The sequence below is a fragment of the Camelus dromedarius genome, chromosome 2 (assembly GCF_036321535.1).
Source record: "Camelus dromedarius isolate mCamDro1 chromosome 2, mCamDro1.pat, whole genome shotgun sequence".
In the NCBI taxonomy this organism is placed as follows: domain Eukaryota; kingdom Metazoa; phylum Chordata; class Mammalia; order Artiodactyla; family Camelidae; genus Camelus; species Camelus dromedarius.
Genome location: NC_087437.1, coordinates 119,890,059 through 119,914,780, shown reverse-complemented (window position 1 = coordinate 119,914,780; position 24,722 = coordinate 119,890,059). Strand labels below are relative to the sequence as shown.

The 24,722-nt window shown below is 56.7% G+C and overlaps 1 protein-coding gene across 4 annotated transcripts in view; it reads right to left on the bottom strand.

Moving 5' to 3' along the window:
* Window positions 1–24,722, bottom strand: part of PDE9A (phosphodiesterase 9A) — a 92,020-nt gene that overhangs the window by 9,715 nt on the left and 57,583 nt on the right. For 3 of the 4 annotated variants that reach the window (XM_064476295.1, XM_064476313.1, XM_064476306.1), the window contains exons 5-12: window positions 21,971–22,025; window positions 21,021–21,091; window positions 13,938–14,022; window positions 7,769–7,850; window positions 6,169–6,243; window positions 2,208–2,294; window positions 1,378–1,482; window positions 1,069–1,151 (exon numbers count right to left, since the gene is read on the bottom strand). In XM_064476295.1, coding sequence (XP_064332365.1) covers window positions 1,069–1,151; window positions 1,378–1,482; window positions 2,208–2,294; window positions 6,169–6,243; window positions 7,769–7,850; window positions 13,938–14,022; window positions 21,021–21,091; window positions 21,971–22,025 — 643 coding nt within the window. Of the gene's footprint in view, window positions 1–1,068; window positions 1,152–1,377; window positions 1,483–2,207; window positions 2,295–6,168; window positions 6,244–7,768; window positions 7,851–13,937; window positions 14,023–14,187; window positions 14,207–21,020; window positions 21,092–21,970; window positions 22,026–24,722 lie in introns of those variants that run through there. The other variant, XM_064476315.1, reaches the window with a different exon arrangement.

The window sequence follows — 24,722 nt, the reverse complement described above, 5'->3', positions numbered from 1 at the left end:
CCTGTGAGTCAGGGCAGCAGCGCCCGGGTGTTTAGAGGCTGGAAGTGATGGGGCTATTGGGGGCGACCACACCCTGCTGGTGCCCAGAACCCTCTTCTCCTGATGTTCTGCTGCCTGCTAACTAGATGCCCCCAAGATGTCACAGTACTAATGGCAGATGCCACCAAGAAGCCTCAGGGCCTCCCCGCCACATGCCCTGAGGGTGGTCAGGCCCCATGAGCATTTTCAGTTTGTGGTGGTGGGGGGTCAGGATGTATTTTCACGTCAGAGGCTGTGGGCTCGGCCCTTGGCTGGCCTGTCCTCGGCACATCCTCCGAGTGTGAGGTGAGGGGACGCCGCCTCCTCTGGGGAGCACAGACGTCCCCGCCCTGGGATCCGCTCTGGTCCTGACAAACCACCGCCCGGTTCTTTGGCGTATCCGGTGTCATCACACACAATAAAATTCGGAACACGAACACACAGATTCAACAGAACAACCCATGCATCGCTGCGAACACAAACCAACACCACGTGGCCCGGACTCCGGCAGGTACTTGGGGTGGATCTCTGTGCCTCGCCCCCAGAGGCGGGACTGGATGTGCGGTCCAGCAAAGCTGGCCGGTCCTCCTGGCCCCTGCGCCCTGCCCTGCCTTGGACCCTCCCACCTCTCACTCGTCCATACCCTTCTCTGACTCAGTAAGTCTTAGCCCCTTCTCTCTGCTCACTTGGGAGGCTGCCCTTGGGGGAGTGAGACCCAGAGAACAAGGTCCACATGTGGGCGGGCGTCACTCCTTGCTTTGGGGGGAAGCGAGGTTCTGCTGCTGCCAGGCTCTGCCTGTGCAGATGCAGACTTGGGGCTGGGACCACAAAGGGGTGTGTCAGCCCCTCAGGGGTCCTGTCCTAGGAGTCAAGGCCCTGGACAAAGCCCCAAATCGGGGAGCCATGTCCCACGGAGGTGGAGCTGGGGGCTTGAGAAGCCTTCACCGACAGCTGCAGCTTGGAACTTGCAGAGCGTTGAGCTGGAAAGTTCACCTCTGATGCTCAGAGTGCCCTTGAGGGGGAAAAAGGAGATAAAGACCCCGAACATACGTGTTGTTGTAGCCGGGATGGTCCAAATCATGGCAGATGGCTGCTGTCATCAGGATCAAGATATCCATCTGGGAAAACTTCTCCTGGATCAGAGAGAGGGTGGGTGGGGTGAGGAGGGGGCGTAACCTGGTGGGATCCGGGTGGGCCGAGGCCAAGTGGGAGGGGACCCACCTCTCTGGGTCAGGAGGGGGAGGAGGGCGGGGCGCTTGTCATGGACACAGGCGGGGGCGGGGCTCCCAGGGATGGGTGTGGCTCCAGGGAGGGGCGGGGCTCCCAGGGAGGGGAGGACCCCCCCCCCGCCCCGCACACCTGGAGCCCGCAGAGCCAGACCATGCTGTACATCATCTGGGCGACGCAGAAGCAGTGCCGGAAGTTGTGGAAGGGGTTGTTCCGGTAGTTGTCGTGCACGCAGAGCTGTGGGATGAGAGGGCAGGGTCCAGCCTCAGCCCCATCGCCCGCCGCCTCTCCAGGCTCCGGGCACTTTGTCCCTGTCGCCAACTGCCTGCTCCTGGCCTGGGCCTCCCATTTCCCCAGGGTGCGGACAGGGGGCCCTGGGGCCTGAGGGCGTCCCAGGGCCACGCTGTGGCTTCCACTCTGGGCCCGTGGACTGAGCCATCCCCAGAGGGGCCATCCGGGGACCTGAAGCTGGGAGGGGGCTGGGGGTACGTGAGGGGCTCCAGTCACCAGCAAACCTTCAACACGCTTATAACGTTTGGTTCTGAGCAATACTGTGTTTTAAAGAAAGATCTGCTGCGAAACACACACTCCTTTACACACGTACCGGTATCCTTCCCCACATGTACACCTCACACACTCATACACACACGTGCACACACCACAAATACACACTCACATGCATACACTTACACATGTACCCCCACAAACACGCAGGCGCCTGCACTCACAATTGTGCACACACCCCACATGTACACATGCAGTCACAAATGCACACACACAGATGCCCGCACATGTACACACACGTACCCAGGAACACATGCACACATGCACAGACACACGTGTGCATGACACCCCCCCAACACACATGCTGCCTCGTGCATCTCCATCAGGGAGGCGCCCACGGGCCATTCCCGTGGGACTCTGTGAAACCGTGTGCAGGGTCAGGAGGGCCTGACACTCACCAGCCACCTCTTGAGCGTGACAGGGTTGATGCTGAAGTCTCTGACCAGGCCCAGGTCGTGGTACATGTGCTCTAAGCAGCTGAGCATCTGCGGGCACAGAAGCAGGACGGTCAACAGCATGACCGGGCCAGGCCAGGCCCCCACGGCCCGGGAAAGCCTGCAGGAAAGCCGGGTGGCTTCTCCAGGCCGGTCCCCAGGCGAGTCCTCCCCTCCTGGGGGTCCTGGAGAGCGAAGCCTGCTGACTGGGGGTTTTCAGGATCCCCTGAAAGGATGTGGGGGCTTGAAAGAACAGTCGGGGTTCAGAAGTCAATGGGATTCTCTGCAGGAGGGGACACGCCGGGTGAGAGGGACACCGCACCCAATGACCGCATTGGAAAGGATTTCACTTATTTATTCACGTGAGGGACCATCTCAGGGAGTCGGCTTCACAGTGTGAGGTTCCGGGACTCAGTTCCATCCTCACCAGACCTGGCCCTGGACGTGCCTGAGGCTGGGAGATGGAGGAGCTCGAGGACGCACATCCCAGACGTGCGGCACCCCGCTCCCCAGCGGCCCCCGGCGGCGGGGTCACGCTCTTTAATGTGTTAACTGCAGTGCCCAGAAGCCGGCCCTCCTTCTGGGGCACTTCCCCTCTGAGCTGCCTTGTCCAGAAATCCCCGCTCAAGCTGGAACTGATTTTGTTTCCAGTCCCAAAGAGGATTTACGGTTGCCATCTGTTTAAACACCCCTCAGAGCTTCGCATCTAATTAGGCTAGGGAAGAAAGATTAAATGATTTTTCAAAAGTGAGAGTTTGACCCAGTGGGCTTTGCTTTCTGGGAAGGCAGGTCTTGGGCGAGAGCCCAGGGGGGATGGGGATCTGCCAAGCCGGGACGACACAGAATCAGCTGGGGGCAGAGGGCAGACACCGGCCGCACTCCCCCCGCCCCCCAGGTCCCACCCCTGTGCCCTCCGTCCGTCCCATCACCCACCGCCCCAGTGTCTGCACAGGCACTGCTTCCTGTCTGCCTCTGTTCACCGGGTGACCTCCTCCCAAAAGGGTGTCTTAGGGGCTGAACTGTGACCCCCAAATCATTGTGTTGAGGCCCTGACCCCAGTGAGACAGTTTGGAGAGAGGGCCTTGAAGCAGGTGACTGAGGTGGGCCCTCGTCTGCTAGGACTGGCGTCCTTATGAGAAGAGACCAGGACACAGACACGCACGGGGGACGACCATGTGAGGACACAGGAGGAGACGGCCATCTGCACGCCGAGGGGAGAGGCCTCAGACGGAACTGGCCCTGCCTACACCTTGATCTTGGACTTCCAGCCTCCAGACTGTGAGAACAGGTTTCTCCCATTCTTTGGAAGCCCCCACCCCGCTCCCCCAGCGCCTGTGGTGTTTGTTACAGGGCACACGCTGAGGAAAACTCATTTCCACTTGTTACTCAGTGTAGGAGAACTGGACACACAAGTCGGCTGCGGTTTTGCAAATCCAACCCCATGACCAGGCATCAGTGTCCATGAAAGGAACACCTTAGGGAGCAGAGGCTTCCGTGGCATCACAAAGAGTCCACCTGGAAAACTGGAAACCGCCCCCCTGCCCCGCTCCCCCATGCAGTGGGAACTGGGGTGATGTCCCAGATGGAAAGTCCCTGAAGGTAACCACACACCCGTCTTCCTCGAGGGGGCAGCACACGGGCAGACTGGGCCCGGGGCTTGGACTCCAGAGCCTTGAAGAAGCCCCTTACAGGATGGTCAGGGTGCAGGGTCCCGGCCTGAGGACGGGAGGGCTGGTGTCCAGGCTGCTGCCCGGATCCCCCTAGCTTTGCCGGCAGCTCTATCGCCAGCCAGGGGGCTCACTGTCCAGAGCTTCTGGTCCCCACATCGTCCTGGATGCTGGCCCTTGGGACTGGACGCTGTAGCTCTGATCTCTCACCGCCTGACACCTTTGCTCCACCCGCCCATTCTGGGTTCCGGGCAACCCCGAGGAGCTGAAATGTTTGCTGTGAAATCACAGTCAAGAGGCAGAGGTGACGGGCAGACGAAACCATCTGGTGCCGCTTCCGTGGCGGCTCCGGAGCAGGAGTGACACGTCTGTGCATCTGCTCTCGTGCTGGCGGCCCGGACGTGGCAGCGGGTTGGGGTCTGGGTGGCCGGGTGGTGGAGAGTGTGGAGGACGCCTGAGAGACCGGAGGCCCCGCAGCTTCAAGCTGGCGCTCAGCCACCTCCGTGTGGTGTGTGTGATCGGAGGACGCCGGACGCGGCCCCAGGCGACGCCAGGCGCGCGTCACCCCCGCGTGGAGGGGGAGAGGTGAGCCACCACCACCTGGAGTCCTGATGTTCCCGGGATGCGAGCTGCTCCGGGGGCGGCCAGATGCAGTTTCGGGGGCTGGCGGGCTGTTGAGGCTTCAAGTGCCATCCTCGCTGCCAGCACTCCAAAATCCACGACGTGCCCAGATGTGCCAGAGGCCAGGGCTCCGTCTCTGAGCACCTCCGGCTGCCACCGCAGGCAGCTGCAGGCTTTTGGATGCGCCGGAACCCCTCCCAGTCTCCCCTGGGATGTGCTGGTGGAGGCCGGGCCAGCAGCCGGCCGCACGGGCAGCGTCGCTCCTTCCACCCCGGCCCTGATGGCAGCTGCACGCACGCCCCGCGTGCGGACTGATGTAGGACGGAGGCGCCTTCCCATCCCGAGGCGTCCACACTCTCAGTGTGAGGGCGCGCCCCTCCCCGGCCTCAGGCAGCCCGAGCTTGGAGGACACGGGGACAGAGGGGCTCTGCCGTCAGGCCCAGGTCTGCTCTCACCCCCCAGGGGCTGGGGCCAAACGTGACTTTTCTGGATGTGCTCAGTGGTGACTCTTGTCCCCCTGCTGGAAGCAGGGGTCTGTGTGTCCCGAGCCCCGGGGACAGGCCCCCCATCGTTGGGAGCTGCTGAGACAGAGGTCCTCCTGCTTCTTTTGGAAGATGTAGCTCTGGCTCCTCCGGTCACGCTCCCCAGCCCCGTCCATCCCTGATCACGCAGCTCTGGCAGGTGGCGGCCACATGCTTAAAATGCCCCCTTCCCCTGAACTCGCAGCTCCCACGCACTGACTGGTTGGACATGTCATCGGGTTTACTCGCTAGAAAACACCCCGAGACACAGGCCAGCACAGGCCCTGCCCAGCGGCCAGGCCGGGTGGGGGCGGGGTCTGTGCTTCGCCGGGCTTCCGTGTCCTGGGAGACCACGCGAGTGGAAGTGGGTCCCTGAGGAGATTCCAGGCGACCGTGATGGGATGGCGACCGCTCAGCGAGTAAAGACCTTTCCTGCGACCTGCAGGGACGTCCACCTGCTGACCTCGACCGAGCGCATGAGTGATCCCGGGGCGGCCGCTCTGTGTCACAGAAAAGCCCATGAGTCCGTAGGTTTTGGTGGCCTGAAGCCCACGCGGAGAGACTTCTTGTTTCTTGGGGTTCAGAAAAGGGGGAGTAAGTGATGTTGTCAGGTAAGAGACTAAACCAAAAGACTCCAGGTTTGGGTTTTCTCGGCAGAAGAGAAATGTTAAAGAACTTTCTTGCTGTAAGAAGCAACTCTCGGTCCCCGAGTCCTCACTGCCCCTCGTCCGGCCGTGACGCAGGTGCCCATGTCCCCTCGCCTCGCTCTCAGCAGAACCTCCAGTGGAAGCCCCTTCTGGAAATTCTCCCCAATGCGTTGGAGGCCCCCCACCCCCGGGGGGCACAGCAGCCAGCCTGGGGGTCAGGACACGGCCCTGGGGACGCTCTGGGGACATGTGCAGTCAGAGCCCAGGTGCAAGGCCCCTCACCTGCTCCTCGGGTCCGGTGCCCCTTCCTGAGTTCAGGGCCTTCCCGAGCCCACCAGGGGCAGTCTGAATGAAAATTTGGAGAATCACGTTGAAAGAAAAGGAGAGAGGAGAAGCCAAGGAGGAGAGCGACGGGGACGCCCCCGTCTGGTCCCCGAGACGCTGGCCCCTGGGCAGCCCCCTCACTCACCTCGTTGGGCTCCCAGAGCCAGACGTCGAAGGTGGGCTTCCGCAGGGCTTCTATGGTCTCGGGGGAGAGCAGGTACTGGGGAGGACGGGGGAGCGGCGTCAGCCGGCCCTGAGACAAAGGCACGGGTGCCTTCCCCACCCCCCACCCAGGGCACCTGCGCACAGACCCAAAGGCTACATCCCACGAGAATTCTGGAGAGGATGAAACTGCGGGGACAGACCTCCCACCTGCGGTGGCCGGGGGCAGGGCAAGATCTCCGGGAATGACCACCCTGGGGACGAGGGGACTTTTGGGGACACAGAAAGAACATTTACACCTGACTGTGGGGGAGGCTGCGTGGCCGTGTGTCTGTCGCACTTCACAGCACAGGGCGCCCACGGCAGGCGGCCTTTATTGCGTGCTAACGACATCTCGACAAACCTGACTGACAGACGCGCAGTGAAGTGGAGTCAAGGGAACTGTTTTTTACTTGGCATAAATTCAAATACTGCCCACGAAGCTATTGTGATGGCTTTTTGGCGGGGGGAGCCTGTCACTGGCTTAGCTATGGGCTCTGACTGCAGTTTGCTGAGGGGGCTGGAGCCGGGGGAGGTCAGAGTCCAGGCCACACTGTGACAAGAAAGAGCAGATTTTAGACAGAAGACAGTCACAGTGTTTGAGAATTAGATGTATTTGTCTCTGAGGTCCTTCTGTTTGTTTTTTAAAAAGGGATCTGCAGTGGAGGTTGGGCATCCTTTGTTTGGCCCCAGGCTGGGCCTTGGGACCCCGGACAGGACAGGGTCCTGAGACGTGGGCCACGAGCTCCTATGGGAAAAGGCTCTGGGGTCCATGTGAAAACCTCAGACGGTATTTAGCTCGTCCTTCACACCTGAGGGGGGACACCCTGGCGGGAAGGCTCTGGGGGGCTTTGCTGCTGCAGGGACAGCAGGGGGACCTGCCTTGTGCACGGCCAGGCCCCCGTCTGCAGGGTCCCGGCTGCCGTGAAGCCCAAATCTGAGCACGAGGGCGCGTCAATCAGTGGGGCTGGGTTCCTCTCAGTCACCGGCTGAAGGCATTGGTGACGGGGTGACCACCAGCACCAGACCCTCCTTTTGTAATTGTTTGAAGACCCCTCCCTCAGTTCCCAGGGTGCTGCTGCTTTAACAAGGGCCCGGGGTCCCCAGTAACTGAGAAATTCTTTGTGACAATAAAGCAAAACTTCTAATAGCTCCATACTGTTCAGGGCCAGGAGATGCAATGAAGCAGATTTTAAATAATTGAGCTAAAAGTGAAAGTTCTTTAAAGTAACATTTGAGTGTATAAACCGCTGGCCAAGGGGGCGATGGGGGGCTGGGCGGACACCAGCGAGGGGCCATTATCTCTCGGCACAGTCAGCTCTGGCCTGGGCCACTTTTGCTACACAAACGTCACAGAGAAAATACATTCCACCTAAGAATTACAGGAGGGTCCCACAGCCCAGGGCCCTGGAGGGAGCTGGTTTTGCAAATGTGCAGACAGTCGGCGGCCAGGAGGCCAGGGTGACTGGGGGGGGGGGGGAGGGGACCGCGCCCTGGGGCTGCGGACACAGCCCCGTTTCTTCAGAGGCAGGACCTCATCTTACCTTGGGATATGCGGGGACATCACGTCGAGGCGTCAACTTCTTAGTGCTATCCAAGAAACTGTACTTACAGGGACAGCTGGTCCTGCAGAGAAGAGCCAAGATCAGTTCTGGCGCCACCGCGTCGGCCCTGGTGTTCACCCGGGCGGCGGCCTGTGGGGCTCTCATCGCAACAAGAACAAAAAACCCCAAAGCCCAAACCCAGCCCAAACCCCACGAGCCCCTCTGGACTCGTTTGTTGTGGAAGAATAAGTCATAAAGCCAAGGATGCCGCGTGGCCGAACCGGGAGCACTCCGCCTGCACCTCCCGAGCAACACTGAGGCCTCGGGAAACCCACCACCTTCATCTCAGAGAAGCTCCGAAAACTCTTTTCAGTGATGCAAGCAAAACAGTTATTCTAAAAAAATTAAAAAGAAAAGAAACAAAAAAAGTCAGCCCCATCTCACCCACTTCCTTCCTCTGAATCTCACACCTGGAAGTGCCTTCTGTTAAGTTTTGGAGTCTCCTAGAATTGTGCTCGGCATAGACGCACACGGACAGCCTCTGCGGCTTTTGTTGAGGGGGGAAGTAATTAGGTTTATCTATATATTTCAAATGGAGGCCCTGGGGGTGGAACCCAGGACCTCGCGCACGCTAGGCACGCGCTCTGCCACTGAGCTCTCCCTTCCCCCGCTCCTGGTACTTTCAACAAGGATGGAACTGCACCAAACTTGCTCTTTGGCAATTTGTTTTTTCCCACTGAACATGCCACCAACTCATTGCTTCTGCCTCAAAGAGCTCAACCTCACCAAAAAGCAAGTCCTCCTCTGGGCCCCGGGAGGGGTGGGCCGCACGTCACCCACCCCGCCTCCCGCGATGGACTTGCAAGGTGTCCCCCAGCTGTCTGCACTACACATGTTGAGAGATGAATCCACTACCTGACTGCTCTTTGTTACTTAACATCAAGGCATCGCCCACAAGAACAGAACAAAAAGAACCCGGTGGTTTTAGGGGGATCCACTTCCCGACGTCAGGGGTGAGTGTGCTGGCCTGTGGGTCATAGCATGAGGCTGCAGGTGGGGGCTGCCCCAGACCTGGCACCCCACCTGGCACCTTAACTAAAGGTGTTCTCCATCCTCCCCTGAACAGGGAGGACAGCAGGGAAGGGGGGTAGGTTCCACACCCGCTTCGTGTGAGATTCCCAGGCTGGGGGTGGGACCAGCACAGAAGCTCATGCGGTTTGTAAATACAGCTCCATCTTCCGGAAGAGCAGTTTAATACCATATCATAGCATCCTTTAAGCTGCATGTCTCCTCTGGGAAATTTACCTTAAGAAAAGAATTAGATGCAAACCAACAGCGCGAAGGTATTCATCTCTGCGTTATCTGTTGCTGCAAAACCATGAAATCAAACCAGAAAGCCAGCAGGGTGTCCCCAAATGGGAAATAGCTGAGACCATTACGGTACATCAGCGAGGTGGACCGTTACGTGGGCTCTGAGACGGTTACGAGCACTGTGCGGGGCGAGGGGACTTCAGGTGAAAGGGAAGACTCTTCCTTGTGTACAGTACGTCCTAAAAAGTTGTGCAAAACCATTCGCCAAGACACGAGACTAAAAGAAATCAGCTGGCAGATGAAAGCAAGTGCAGACCCCACGGCTTTCTGGACAAACGTATGATGCTGCGGGTCGGTGACATTTTGATCTATTTATTGCTCACAACGTTGTAAATGAAAAGAGAATACAACACAGTATTTCTTAGCCGTTTGTCAAAACTCGGTGGGACTCTGTTCCTAGAAAAACACCTGGGAAGCTCAGGACTGGATTCCCGCCGGGAGCGTCGCGGTCCCTGCTGTCACCACGGATTCACCCCCCCATCAGCAGAGGCGGGAGGTTTTACAAGGAGGCTACGTGGCCTGACAGACTCGGAATAACACGTCTAATTCCTTTTTGCAAAAAGAGCATTTGGTATTATTTTCTTGGCGTGCTGTTATTCCTTCTCTTGAGCCGATGTTTGCAAAAATCATCAGACTTGCTTCATGCGTGGAGGGTCTTTTAAGACAGACGTAATGAAACAGTGACAAAACCAAGAAAAGGCACCAAGCAAGCGATTTCCACGGTCACCCCTGTAAGCGAGAGGAGTCCCGTTTACACACTCCTGAGCAGGGGAACTTGGTCTTAAGAACACGGTGTCGTCATGATTCCTTTTCTGCTTTTAACCTCTTTGCACACACGCCCACGCCTGGGCTGCCCAGGGAAGTCCTGCGCCTTCCCTGGAGGGCTGTGTAAGCTTTCACCACGCGAGGTGTGGGAATCCAGCTGCTTCCTCGAACATCCCAGCACTGGGAGCGTCTGCTGGGGCCTGGTGCCTCCTGCCAGGGCCGCCCCACCTCGGCCAGGCGCCCCCCGCCTGCTCCCTATGCGCCCCGTTGCCATGGGAACCAGCCTCCCCCAGCTGACAGTGCCTTTTCCTTTCATTCTACTTGGGGCTTGTTTTTGCTTTCATTTTCTGTGCTCCCAGCCTCCCCTCCTCTGGGGCTCCCCGTCCGGTGGTCAAGGTCGTTTATTGGGGATGAAAGTGGCGATTACAGACCCCAGAACCCTCAGATGCCGCCCTGTGCTCTGCAGCCCCCGCCGGGGTGAGCCAGCAAGCTCCACTCCGTGCAGGCACGTGCTCAGCAAGACCCGGCCCTGCCCCACATGTGGGCAATCACCTTCTTCGTTCATGGCGGAAAACCCAAGAGAGACCCAGGGCATGTGTCTCAGGGGACAGCAGTCTGTTCGGGGGGTGTTTGTGGGTCTGCGCCCGACCGGATCACTGACCCCACTCCCCCAGGGCAAGGTGGCCGTGGGCCACTTGGACTCCCAGCTCCGAGGACCCGCTGCGGCATGCTCGTGTGGGCGAAGGTGGTCCGCACTTAAGGTTTCCTGGCCGCCTGAGTGGGTCCCCCTCCTCCCCGGCCTGGTGCCTTTGATCCCCTCTGGCCACCCCCTGAGGCAGGATCCCCGAGCAGCTGGGCTGACGTCGTCCCGTGTGATTTCTCCCCGCCCCCGCCCCTGCAGTCTGGGCGAGGTCCCAGGTAACAAGCCTGGTCCCAGGAGGCTGAATGGCTACACGGCCCCTCCGCCTGATTAAAGCAGAGCCCCGCCGTCAACAGAGACGGAAGAGGCGGTGCAAATGGCTTGTCCTCCATCTGCATCCATTCCTTCGTGAAGGAGAGGGCACGGCAGTCTGGGCCCCTGGGCCAGGGTCCGGGGTGGCTGCTGTGGGTTAGACCTGAGCCCTGAGACTGGATTTCTTTTTCCCAGCTGTGTCGCAGTGTGTGAGCTCTCACGCCATTCTGTTTTTGACTGAAGAGTCACAATAACCCGTCTCTCACCTACATGGGATGCTGTAAAAACTGCCTGCCGAGAACACGCTGCCTCCAGGAGCAGTCAGGGCACTGGGGAGGCTCCTCTCGGATTATCGCGCTGTGAGCTCCAAAAATGTGCTTCCTGGGGGAGCAGGGAGGAGGCCCTGCCACCGGGACGAGGCTCAGCTCGGCCCGCTCCACCCCCGACGGACACCCGCAGGTGACAGCTCGCCTCCCACGAGCTCTGAAGCTGGGCGGCTCTTCCCCAGGTGGCGCGTGGCGACCCCCGAGAGTCATGCTGAAGTCCTGGCCCCATGCACCTGCGACGGTGACCTCGCTTGGGGATAGGGTTGTTACAAGTGTAATGAGTTCAGACTGGCCATACTGGAGGAGGGTGGCCCCAGACCCAATGTGACTGGTGCCCTTTTAAAAGGGGACATCGTGACAGAGACAGACACACACAGAGAAGACGGGGGCAGAGACCGGAGGGGCGCTCTCCGAGCCGAGGGACGGCACGCGCCGCTGAGAACTGCCAGGAGCTAGAAGAGCGCCTGGGACAGTCTCCCGGGAGCCGGGCCCTCCGGGTGCCCGCGTCAGACCCCTGGCACGCCTCCTGCTTTTGAACCACAAAGCCCTACCATGTCAGTGCTCCAGTCTGTGCTTTTGTTTTCTAAAGACTTTCTTTTTCACTGTATTACACTTGGGGGGCGGGGGGAGGCAATTAGGCTTATTTATTTGTTTAATGGAGGTGGTGGGGACCGAGCCCAGGACCTGGGCACGCTAAGCACGCGCTCCACCACGGCGCTATGTTACAGCCGCCACAGGAAACTAGTACCACTTGGGTGGAAGTTTGTTTTTCCTCCTGCAACCTGCCCTGCGGGGCCAGCGCACACAGGAAACCACACCAGGGGCGCACGTCACCCTGCCCCCGCCCGGCTCCCACGGAACAGGAGTGGGGGGTATGCATCAGAGGGGGCCGGTGACACGACGGGGCAGGCCAGCCAGGCGGGGGCTGGCGACTTACCCCTGGCTGCTCTCGATTTAGTCACTTGGGAAGGTAGGAGAGGCTGCCTTACAAAATGCCTCCTGCTTTTGAACCACAAGGTTGTACCCCTGAAACTGATAGAATACTGTAAATCAACTATACCAATCCCCCCAAACCAAACCCCAAACTGCCTCCTGTAAGTGATTTGTGGGCTCTCTGGACACAGCACATCTGCGGGTGAGGCGATCCCACAGAGGGGGACCTGTGGGGACCGCGGCCCACCAGGCACCACCCTCTCGCCCCAGCGGACACGGCACATGGCTGCGACTGCCAGTATGGGGCTGGTGGCAGAGGGACTGAGGTAGGGCTTGGCTGACTGGCTTTTCTCCCCCGGGCATCAGGACTGGCCACAGGATGGAGGTCCAGCACGTGGCAGCCGGGGCGCAAGGGCAGCTAGAGGGCTGAGCCCGAGGGTGACACTGTGACCAGAGGCGTGGTGGCCCCAGCATCCTTGCAGCTTGCAGTTGCCAGGCAACTCCAGGGCTCCTCCAGGTTACATGAGGGTCTCTCTCCTGACCCCAAACAGCCTCTCACTATGGGGATGCAGGGATGAATCGTTCGCTCACAATTTTCTGTTGTCACAAACTCCTTCACCCAACTTCCTCCAAATTGAGTGGACTGAGACATCACGAAATCCAAATTAGCTGACAAGTATGTGGGATGTGAACTCAGCAGCGTCCCGGTAAGTCACACACGGACGTGGCTCTGAGCCCGTGAGGCTACTCCCCGGGCCTGCCGCGAGGCCGCCAGCCCCGCCGTACTCCGCTGGGACCAAGCCGCCGCCATCAGCATCCCTGTGCCTCCGGCCCCGCAGGCCCTTCCACTCGGCCACGCTCCACACGAAGCAGGTTGCTCTCAATTTTTAAAACACAGGGGATGAGCTTCAAGATGTTAGATGTTCTCCATAGGACAATTTGGTGCATTGGCACAGGGCTTCTCAGGTCCAGTAGTCCCATTAAATCCTCTGAGGTCTGGCTGTAACTGCAGCATCCTTAGTGGCCCCCTGGATGGTAACCGTGGGCGTGAAGAAGCCCAAGGGAGCAGACGTGTGAGCGGGTCCTGGTGCGTCCAGCCCCGCACGCTGCAGGTGCTCAATGCGTGTGCAGCGTCCAGCCCCGCACGCTGCAGGTGCTCAATGCGTGTGCAGCGTCCAGCATCATCTTGGCTGACCCTGTGTGTTTCTGTCCTCAGCCTGAACATCTGCTTTGGATGTGGCTTTGGTAGAGGGTCCGGCTGTACCCCAAACCTCACTTCTGAGGCAGGGGGCATTTTTTCCATGAGTTTTGGAAACCTGGTCCACCTCACGCTGGCTCCCCAAGGGCACATGTGGAGGGACCCTTGTTCCACAGGACAAGTGGTTTCTGTGTCCAGAATGGCTGAACCTCGTGGCACAGTTCCCCTGACCTGCTGCTCTGTGCTGTGGGGACATCCCCATGGGAGCGGGGCCTCTGGGGCACCCGGACACTCATCCCCTGTAAGCCAAAGGCTGTTCTGCTTTGATTGCCCGCTTTCTTAAAAAATCAGTGTCAACTTCATTCAAGGAGAGAAGTGAATCCTAACACTGATCTGCAGGAAGGTCATTCTCCCTCCCTGTGAAGTCATCCTCTTGGCCTCCATCTGCCGTAAACGCTCCTTTATGATAAGAAAGCTGTGTAATCGAAAAGCAAATCCCAGATGGTGCCACCCCAGCCAGAGCTGAGTCAGACCTTCAGCCTTGCTTCTGGGAAAACGCAGCCCCTCCCACCCCCGTATGTTCACATGGAGCTCTGCCCCAGGCTCATCTGGCGCGGACCTTACCTGTTGCTTCTGGCTGCCAGCTCCTCCCTCATCTTTCTAATGTCGCTCTTGCATTTCTCAATCTCCACCACTTTCAGTCCTTCCACTGGTGACAGAGAGAAACAACGGGGTCACCATGGATATGCAAGGTCGGTGACTGGGGGCTCCCACGTCCCCCGGGGGAAAGCTGGCCTGGGCAGTGGTTGCCACTCCCTCCAGGCTGCAAATACTCAGGGTCTCACCCTCAATCAGCCCACCACAGATGACTCACGTGGCGGGTCTGTTCTGTGGCCCAGAGAGAAGCATCGCGATCATCTGTGTGGCCCCTTGGGAGGGAAGCCCCTTCCCCTCCCATTCCCTGAATCTGAATCTCCACTCTTCCCGCACCCACTTCTCGCTTTCTTTCCATATCCCTGAGCACCAGCCGAGGACACAGGACAGAGAGTCTTTTATCCCCGAAAGGAAAAGGGGGTATGTGTTCTCAGGGCATTAAAATGCAATGAAGGGCTCAGTGGTTGCAAAACCACAGCCTTCCCAGCAAGGATTAAAATTTCATTAAGATAAGCTTTTAAGTTAAAACAATTTCATTAAGATAAAAGCTTTGCATTTTAAGGTCCTCTGTAGAGCAGTTCACCAGGAGAAGTGTTCGCTTGAAATGGATGCGAAATGAACAAACCAGGTTAAGACCAGGCTGAGAGACCCTGGTCTTGGTCTCATCCCCGGGGTCCTGCTTCGGGGGGGGTCCCCTAAGTCAGGACACTATTTTCATCAAAGGATGGACTGACGCTTATGCCTGCAAGCGAGTATTCAACTCAAGACGTTCACCCTCGCAGGTGCACATTTAGCCCAGCAATCCTGCAAGCTTTGGAAAGGCTTTTAAATCAGAGTCAGTTCATAGGAAATAAAAAAAGATTAGTTTTGTTACTTTGTAATCACCCCTCAATTTTCATGCAAAAAGATACTACCCACAATGCCACTCACTCCCCCTTTTCATCAAGCGTGGCTCTGAATATGGCTAAAAATAACCTGCGGATGGTTTCTAAAAACAAAGCAACTCAATGACTTCCACTGGTTCCCACCAATCCCCTCCCACCCGGAGGGACTCTCAAGACTCTGGAGCTCACATCGGGGGAGACGCTTCTGGTGCCAGGCTTTGGGCAGCCTGGCAGGGACCATAACCTCCCTGCGTGGGTTTTCTGAAGTTTACAGCGTCAGGGGCCAAGCAGGGGCAAGGCTACAGGAAACCACTGCTTCTTTCTGCCCAAATGGCAGGAATCTGGAGGATTTGGTGTTCAGATCTGGTCCCGGTGATCTGCGTCTGCGTGCGTGGGATGCTGTGGGAGAGGCCCTTCTGTACCAGGACACGGGACCAGCGAGGTGGGGAAGCACAGGGAACTAGCCCTCTGTACTCTGGGCTCCCACCAAGAGCCCACGCCCTCCTTCTGGAGCCGGTGCTCTCAGCACTTCTCGGCATCTCAGATCCTGTGAGGAGGTGGATGAAACCACGGGCCTCTTCTAAGAAAAGACACATCACCATGACCCTTGATGGTTTGCACTGAAACCAGCACACAGCCTCCCAGGGTGCTCCTTGGCCTCGGTCCCACTGCGGGAAGCTACCCCCACGAGGAGGGGGCCACGGCGGGGCTGTGTCTGCAGGGCTGCCGTGGGGACGCTGATGTCAGCAAATGGTACACTCAACATCAGTGGTAGGAAGGGGCTGGGGAAGGGGCTGTGAACACGTGAAGCGCAGACAGTTTCATCAAGTTGAACATATCCGGGGCAGAGACCTGGCATGTGGCGTAGACTTGGACCCAGAAGCGAACAGATCTGGGGAAGAGACTGCGCACGCAGTGCAGAGTCCGAGCAGGGTAGCTGCATCCTGCCAGTCAAGGTCCACGGTTACATTTATTACATTTCGAACACCATTTTTCTGAACACAAAATAACCTGTGATCCTTGCAGAAAATGGAGTTAATACAGAGCATCTCAAAGGTATCCGTGACCCTACTGGCCCAGAAAACAACTCATTTAATATATATATTGATTCCAGGCATTTTTCCCACCCTCGTGCTTTCTAAGTATCTATCTGTCGATCTGTTCTTAATTTTTAAAAAGACAAAACTGGAATCATGCTGCTGTTTCCCTGTTTGCTCTTTTCCGTCATCAGTTAAGTCAAGGATGCTGTTTCTCTCAGCAGCTGCCTCCAGATCATGGTTTTTGGTGGGGGCCTCGTGTTTGATTAATTGATGTATTTCAGACTCCTTGGCCACTGATGGCAGGTGATGTGAAGATGAAGCCTTTTGGGCAACATAGTACCGTATCGCTAATCTGAATCTCAGAGATTCAGAATTTCTGGCAATTAGGTTCATGAAGAGCCTGGTTGCCAAGGAGACTGATAGTGAGTAATGAGGTGGCAGAAATGCATTAATCGATGGGAGAGAAAAGCAATGCGTGGTGGGAATTAAAGAGACAGACCGCAGGGGGAGGCCGCGAGACGGCCAGAGCCACGGCGGAGTCAGGCACCAGCAGCCCTGGGCCGTGGGCTCCCCGGCCTTGCTGGAGCTGGGCTGCCTGTGGGAAGATTCCCCAGCTGCCCCGCGGGCCATCCCACCCTGGCGGAGGGAGAAGGACGCCGGCACTGGGCCTCCCCGCAGGTCCTGCCCCGACAGGGCGACGACGGCTGAGACGCTGTCAGGTTCCTCTGCCACGGCCCACGCATTCCCCTCAAGCTTTAACTGGGCACAGAGCAGATCCCCGAACTAAAGCAGAGGCGCCCCAGCCCCACCCAGCACTGGAGGCCCCGCTTTATTCTCCCCATCCAGGCGCGGGCCCCAGGCAGGCTGACTGGCAGAGGTGGCGTCACCTGGACGCCGCTGTCCTCTCTGGGACATTAGAAGGGGCTCTGTGGGCCTCCACAGGCCACGGCCGCCCTGATGCCGAGAACCTTTAGGAGTGATTTCCTAAGAAGGACGCTGGCTTTGGGGACAGGGCCCCAGACAACAGCACAGCATGGTCACGGTCACGGTCATGGAGGCAGCTCCATCCACCCTCTTCTCCATCCGCCCCGCCCGGCTCTCCCAAGGGGCCGCCAAGGGCAGGTGGGGCCTGGCTGGGCTGCAGAGCTTCCAGAGCTGTTTCCAGACACATGAAGGGGGCCGCGTTTCAGTGCTTCCTCCAAAGACTTCAGTAAGGAACCTGCACAAAGCACGCTTCCCGGGTGACAAGGGGAAAAGCAAGGTCCGGTCTCAGCCTCGCGTTTTCTGGGTTGTTCGCAGGACCCGCGGTGAACATTGCCCCCGGGGCCAGCTCTCCAGCATGTGGGTTGTGGGCCAGGCCGGGGCACAGGACAAAGGCTGGAGGCAGAGTCCCTGGCATGGCGGCCCGTGTCCCACAAACAAGGAAGGAAGGGGGGGCCCTGGACGGTCCCCCTCCAACCAGGAAGCCAGGGAGGTCCTGCTTGTCCTGTGTTTATGCAACGGCCTCTAACCTCCACGAGGCCCAGGCTCCTCGCAGAAGGAAAGCACTATCTGGTAAAAGGAAGAAGAGCTTTGAAGGTGAATTAAGAGGAATGGTGGAATTTATGTTGGATTCCAAAGAATCACATGCTTGAGAAGGTATAGAAAAAAAAAAAGGCAGGAAATTCCACTTAAAACAAGCCGACCAGCGCCCTGTGGTTAACAGATGGCAGCTCTAATGGTGCCTCCTTGAGCAACAGAAGCAGAAACAGCTCCTAACACAGCAGCTCACATGGGCCAGACAAAGCGTGTGTGAGCGTGTGTGTGCTCACACGTGCGTGTGTGTGGAGGTACGTGCCTGCTCTGTGTGTTTACGTGTGTGTGTGTGTGTGTGTGTGTGTGTGTGTGTGTGTGTGTGTGTGTCTGTGTCCCCACATCTGGCCGGCTTGCTCCTGACGGCTGTGCAGGGTCAGGACTGGTCTTCTGAGTCGCTGGGATGGCCAGTTCCCCAAGTGCCCCAAGAGGTCCGATGCAGGACCCCGTCCTACAAAGGCCTCCTCTCTCCACCTCCAAGTCACCTGCCCGTGCTTGTGACCCGCATCTTCGTTGAAGGCAGTGACGGCTGTCCCTGGGTGGCCCCTTGGGATTCATACCCCCGGGAGCTCAGCACAGGTGAGGGGACCATGGCCACCTCCACCCTAAAGGAGAGGCTGCTGGGGGCCGGGAAGGAGTCAGCCCCGAGCACCAGGAGACGGTGCACCCAAAGCCAGGTGGGGTTCACAGAGCACGAGAGCCCCCCGAATCACAGCCACCTCCTGGGGGGTGTGAGCCCCCATGGCCATGCTCCTGTGTCTGGCAGGCAGCCAGAAGAAGGTGCGGATGCCGGGGGCTGACGTGGGGAGAGGTCCCCAAGTAGGGCCGTGGGAGGAACCCACTGCCCGCAGGCCACTCCCCCATCCCGGACCGCTGCCAAGTCGCCCTCCAAAGACAGTCCCCTCCTCCCTCCTACTCCTTAGAAATGCGAGCTCCCTTGACCCACTCCTTCAGTGCCTCGGTCTCCTGTGCTAGAAATTAACCCAACTAGTAAAATCACGAGTGGTTTTGATCCGGGCAGTGAGCCTGAGCCCGGGGGATAAAGGGGTGATGCCTTCCTCCAGGTGACTCACGCTCATTACACAAGAGCTCTGGGGGAAACGCTTTCCCTCCCAGGAGCCAGCTGGTTCTGGAAGACTCGGGGGGTGGGGCAGGCCAGGGGAGAAGGTCACCTGGGCTCTGTCCTTTAATGGTCCTCAGTTAACAAGCTGCTTAAAGGCAAAACAAAAACACCTCACAGCCTGATTGTTGTCTCTGTAGCCAGATACTGGAAGCCTCCCACGTTCAGGTCAACAGGGCTCTCCAGGGGAGCTTTGAAAATTAATTAATGGCCTCTTCAGCTTGCCTGTTTACAAGTAATGGCGGCACTTAAGGTGGCTTCCGAGTGGGGAGGGCGGGAAGGAGCCGGTGGAGCTGGCGGGGGGTGCACCTGCTGTCCCCTGGCCCCTCCATCTGCCCCCCAGGCGGTGACTGTGCGACTGTCCACCTCCGTAAATGTAGGTGGTGACTCGGCAGTGAGCGTTTTTTGTGTTCTCTATTGGAAACCCTTCCCACGTCTGGAGGGTTCTCTCCCCGATGGGGCTTGGTGGGGATCTGAGCTTGCCCCCTGCACAAGACGGAAATATCATATGCTCACGGCAGTGACCTGTGCCCCCGAGGAGACAGGCTCACCTCCCCACCCCCAGAACCCATGAGTGTGACCTTGTGCAGAAAAAATGATCTCGAGGTGCGACCACGCTGGGTTAGGGTGGGCCCTAAGTCCAAAGGCAGGTGCCCTGAGAGGAGAAGGTAGAAGGAGGCTTGAGACGCAGAGGGGAGGGGAGGGGCCGTGGGAGACGGTGGCTGTCTGGAGCGATGCAGCCGAGAGGCCTGTGGGCAGCACCCAGAGCTAGACTCTCCCCCAGAAGGACCTGACCCTGCCCACAATTTGATCCAGGACGTCTGGCCTCCGGAGCCACGGAAGAATACGTGTGTGTTGTTTTAAGCCCCTGGTTTGCGGTCCTTTGTCATGACAGCCGCTGGAAACGGACGCATTCACTTTCTCTGGCCTCCCTTGCAGCGACGGCATGGGCCTGTGGTCCAGCTCTGCCCAGACTCTGGACCTGTAGCTGGTGTACGGAGAAGCAGCCTCATGCTGGCAGCAGTGGCCACAGGGCCTGGGGGCCCAAGCACAGGTCCTGTGGCGCGAGGGGAGGTACTGCACGTCTGGGGCTCAGATATAAGAGATGGGTGTTCTCATGGCATCAGCTCTATGAGGGCTTTGGGGCACCGGTCCTGCCTCAGACATGCTGAGCCCTGTCTCTGCACCTGCCCAGCACCCAGGGGGGCTCCCCCAGGTCCCCCGGGGAAAGACCCCCTTTCTGCTTGGTGCAGGCACAACCAGGGCCTGCGGCTGCCCCTGCGGCGGGCTGCCACTGCATCTTTCTAACCTGCATCCTCCTCGCAGCGGCCCAGCCTCTTCAGCCGACAGCAAGAGTGGCCCGGCCGGGGCTGGGTGCTGGCCCCAGTTTTATTCCCTTTTGCAATTTGCTGAGTGAACTTGAGCAGATCACTTCCTCTCTTGGTGGCTTCTTCGTCACCAACGGGGAAAATAAAACGGTTCTGAAGCTCCAACAACCACACGGATTTTAAAAACGTCATTGCACTTGGAAAAGTATGACCATGTAAATCATGATTCAAGTTATTTAGGTGAGCTTTTGTTTTTTAAGAGGATCCTGAATTTTTTGTCTTAGAAAAATCTGAGCAATTCATACAAGATGTGAAAAGTGACCTTCAGTGAGTCCTATGATACGAATCAGCCAGGCAGAGTCTGGTGATGCCACGACCCTCACTGCTCTAGGGTTTGGATTCTGTGTACTCATCCCGAAGTCAGTGAATGTGGTGCCCATGAACCGGCAACCTTGGCCTTGACATTGACAGAGCCGTCCCGCTGTGTGCCTAACCAGGAACTACGCGCCACCTGGAATTCAAGCATTTTTCCTTATCTTATGGATGGGGACACAAAGGTTGAGTGACTGGAAGCTGTTTTCCTCCCAGAGTTTTAGCTCCTTGATCACTGAATCAAGACTTGGTGATGATCTCGTAGGCATTTTCCAAAAATTACCAAGAAACAACATAAAACCTCATGAAACCAGAGAGGATGGGTCAGCGGATCACTTATATAAAAAGAGACACACACTGGATGTTCTGCAGAAGGTCGTCCCTGGAGGGGGCTGGGTCTGGGGGCCTCATGGTTTCACTCTGGGCTCTTCTGCATGGAGGGGACGGGGTGCCAGGCGCCGTCCTACTGTGACATGTACTGTGTTGCAAGTTATCCCCACACTTACAAACGCCCTGTGTTACTGAGTTACTTTTAAAATAGGATAAAACGCTTTAAGATTAGTCACTGTTCTGGCCCCTGTTATCTTCAAAGGTAAATTCCGAGCCGCTCACAAAGAAGAGGCCCTCACCTTCGGCCTCCGCTCCCTGGCCCTCACCACACCCCACTGGGCCCCGTGGTTAACTGAAACAGAGGTTAAAAGACGCATCACGGAAAAGGAAGCAAAAACCCCACTCACGTTCGACCCGTTTCTCTAGCACGGCCAAGTGGTTTGCAACTTCAGCTTTCAGTTCGTTGATTTTAAATGCCCTGGGGGGGAAAAAATCAAAACATCAATATAACTCACACAATCCTCAAAGTTAAAATGGGTTCAGCCAACGCCTGCTGGCTCCCTGCCAAGGGTGAGGTCTACAGGAGGCCAGTGAGGGGCGCGCAGGGGAGCTGCGTCTGTGGAACTCACGGGGTTGGGGGTGCGGAGGAACAGGACACACCCTCCAGTTATCTCGAGGGTGCCTTCTCCAAGACGGGGACACGGAGCAGGTGTCTTTACGTCCCCACACCTGAGAGTGAGCAGACGCTCTCCGGGGGCGGGGGGAGGGGACCCGCGTCCTCTGCTCACAGCTGGCACAACCCAGCCCCCATCCCACCCTGCTGGGCGCAGACCGCCTTCAGGGGACCTGGTGTGCCCTCTCCAGGCCTCTGAGTCATACAGTTCAACAACTCCTGGGCTTTAAGAAAATACCCTCTGCCCTTTCCCCATTTTAACTACCCCAGGCCGGTTAAAATGCCAGTGAAGTAGCTAGGGAACGGAAAGCATTTCCTCCAGAACTGGCAGGCTGACTCGGAACGAGAGGAAGCCCCTCCAGCTACATGGGAGCTCAGGGAAACCCTCCTTTAAAGCTGTCCGCTCTTGTAGGTTCAAGTCCTGGCCCCAGAAAGGCCAGCTGAGAGAATGCTCAGCAACAGGGGCTCTTGTTCTGAAAGTGCCCCCGTGACACGGCCTGTGGTGCAAGGCGGACGCTTTCTGGCCCCCATCCGAGTCACAGAGCGATGTCACTGGGAAGGGGGCTTCTCAAGTGCTGTGTTGGAGCCTGGCGGCCAGGACAGCCTCAGAGCAAGGGGCCCAGCACCGCCGCCGAGAGAGGAAGCACCGCGCTCTGGGGACCGCGTGTCGAGGAGATTCTGCACCTCGAGAACTGCTCGGCCACCTGGGTCAGCACGCTCTGGATCAGTTCTTCTTTCTCTGCAGATGACAAAAGAGAGACTGATGGGAGAAACACTCCTCGGACCGTCAGGGGCCGCATCTGCATGCTGTGGGCGGCGGTGCTGACGCCGGGCACCTGGAGGGACGCCCTGCCACCTGCCATCTGCCGGCTGCAGGGCCTCACCTGGGCCTGGGGTCTCCTACCACCTGCAGACGTGCTTTCGCTCTTGGGCTGCTGCTCGGCAGAGTGGCCGGGGCTGTGGTCCCCCTGCCGTCGGCACCAGCAGTAAAAGGTGCTCAGGACAGGGTCCCTAAATCCGGGACTAGTTTTCAGGTAGGGCCCTGGTCCATTTTATGAGGGCAATTACTATGACGAAGTGAGTTCAAGGCATATTTTAAGTGCAAAACACTGTTCTCGAGGCAGGTCCCAGGGAGGAAGTGGGCCGGGGGGAGCGAGGCTGCCCCTTGGTTGCCTGTCACATGAAACCGGGCTGCGTGGCTGGTTTTACAAGGATCAGGCCCCAGGCTGAATACAACCTGCCCGTTTTCCTGTTTCCTGACTGGGCCCAACGCAGGATGCCTTGTAGGAAGGTGTGGGCTGTGTGGCCCTGTTCCAGCAACTCTGTGCCCTTGGGGAGGGGGAGCTCTTTTCTTGGCTCCGGGGCCCTCGGCTCACACCCTAAACACTGAGGACTTAAATCAGGCTTCCTCCTGATTCCATGTTGACCTGAGTGAGGCCTAACCCTCCACTAAAACCAACCCAAATCAAAACCAAACCAAGCCTGCCTAAACAAATAATCTCAATCATCCAATTTGGCAATGAGTCTCAAAAGCTCAGAACGTTCATGTGCTGTGCCCTAATGCCTCCGTTTCTAGGAAACAACCACGTGTGTTCACAGAAGATGTTCATCACACTGTTACTTAGCACAGTGAAAACCCTAGCAGCCTATACGTCCATCAAGTGGACATCAAATAAGTGACGGTTTTTCTACACCATGGGAACATATTCTGCTATTAGACATAATACCTTGGAAAATGCTCATGTCTACTGTTGAAGTAAAAAAAGCCTGTAACACCATGTGACCTGATTTTTGAAAACACTGGGAGGGTACACTCTGAAATAACAGTAGTAGTTACTTTTTGGTTGTAAGATTATGTGTAAACTTTTCCCTTTATTTTTGTTTCTCTATATCTAACACATTTCTATGATAAACATAATGTTAATTCATAAACATGTTTTAAAAGTCAGCCTCTCAGACCCCACCCCTCCACTTGCCAGATGAAAGGGTGGACCAGATGACCCAAGATTCCCTCTGGCTTCGGCTCTATGACTCAGATGATGAGAAGAAAACCGAAGTCTTGTTGTATCTCTTAGAGCTGTGAGAGTGAAAACGCCAGCCAGGAAGCACACTGCTGAGCTGATCTGAGCCCTATCCTTCAGAGACACCCGTACCCACCAGGGAAGGGAATGGCGACCCCACTGATGAGAACACCCAGTAAGAAGGCTTCACAGGCCTCCCTGGTGAACACAGCAGGATTTTAGACCTCTTATTCTGGAATCTTCGGCAAAAGTAATGGGTCACATAAGCTTCATGAGTGAGTGATCTACCTCAAAGTCTTGAGATAAATTTATACGTCCGTCAACAATTAACATTTATAGATCACTCCACTTAACAGTAGGACACACATTCTTTTCAGGTGCCCACAAAGCATACACCAAGGCAGACCACATGCTAGTCCACAAAAAAAACCCTCAACAAATTTAAAAGAATTGCAACATATGGAGTGTGGTCTCTGACCTTTAAGAGAATCGAAGTAGAAACCAGTAACAGAAAGACAGCAGGAACACTGCAAATGCTCTGAAGCTAAACAACACACTGCTAAGGAAATCTCAAGGGATACAGAAATAGACACAGAACTGAATGAAAATGAAAAATACAACACATCAAAATTTAGCTGTGGGACACAGCCAAAGCAGTGCCGAGAGGAATATTTATAGCACTGCAATGCTTGCAATAGCAGAGAGGAAAAATCTCAACTCGATAATCTAGAACCTAGGAAACACAAAGCACAGTAAACCCACACATCGCTGGTGGGAATAGAAAATGGTTTTCTAGCTACTCTGGAAAATGTTTTGGCAGTTTCTTTTTCTTTTTTTTTTTCTTTCTTTTTCTTTTTCGTAGTACTATAGCTTATATTATTGAAAAAAAACCTGAGCATAAGTGGACCTGCACAGTTCAAACCCATGTTATCAACTATATATATATATATATATATATATGAACTAAAATAATTCTTACTTTGTATTGAAGCATAGTCAATTTACACTGTTAGTTTCAGGTATGCAGCAAGACAATTCAGTCTTACATACATATATGTTTCAGTTTCTTTTCCATTACAGTTCATTACGAGAAACTGAACATAGTTCTCTGTGCTATACAGTCGGTCCTTGTGGCAGTTTCTTTAAAAAAACCAAATGTGCAACTACCGTACAACTTAGCAATTGCACCCTGGGGCCGAGAAATGACAAGTTATAGTCACACAAAAGCCTGGACACAATGTTCAGAGAGGCTTTATTTTTAATAACCCCAAACCGGAAACAACCCGGATGCCCTTTGGTAGGTGACTGGATGAACAAACTGTCCAGCCACACCGTGGAATATTACCCAGTAATAAAAAGGACTGAACCTGTGATACACGCAACAACCCGGATGCATGTCCAGAGAACTACGCTGA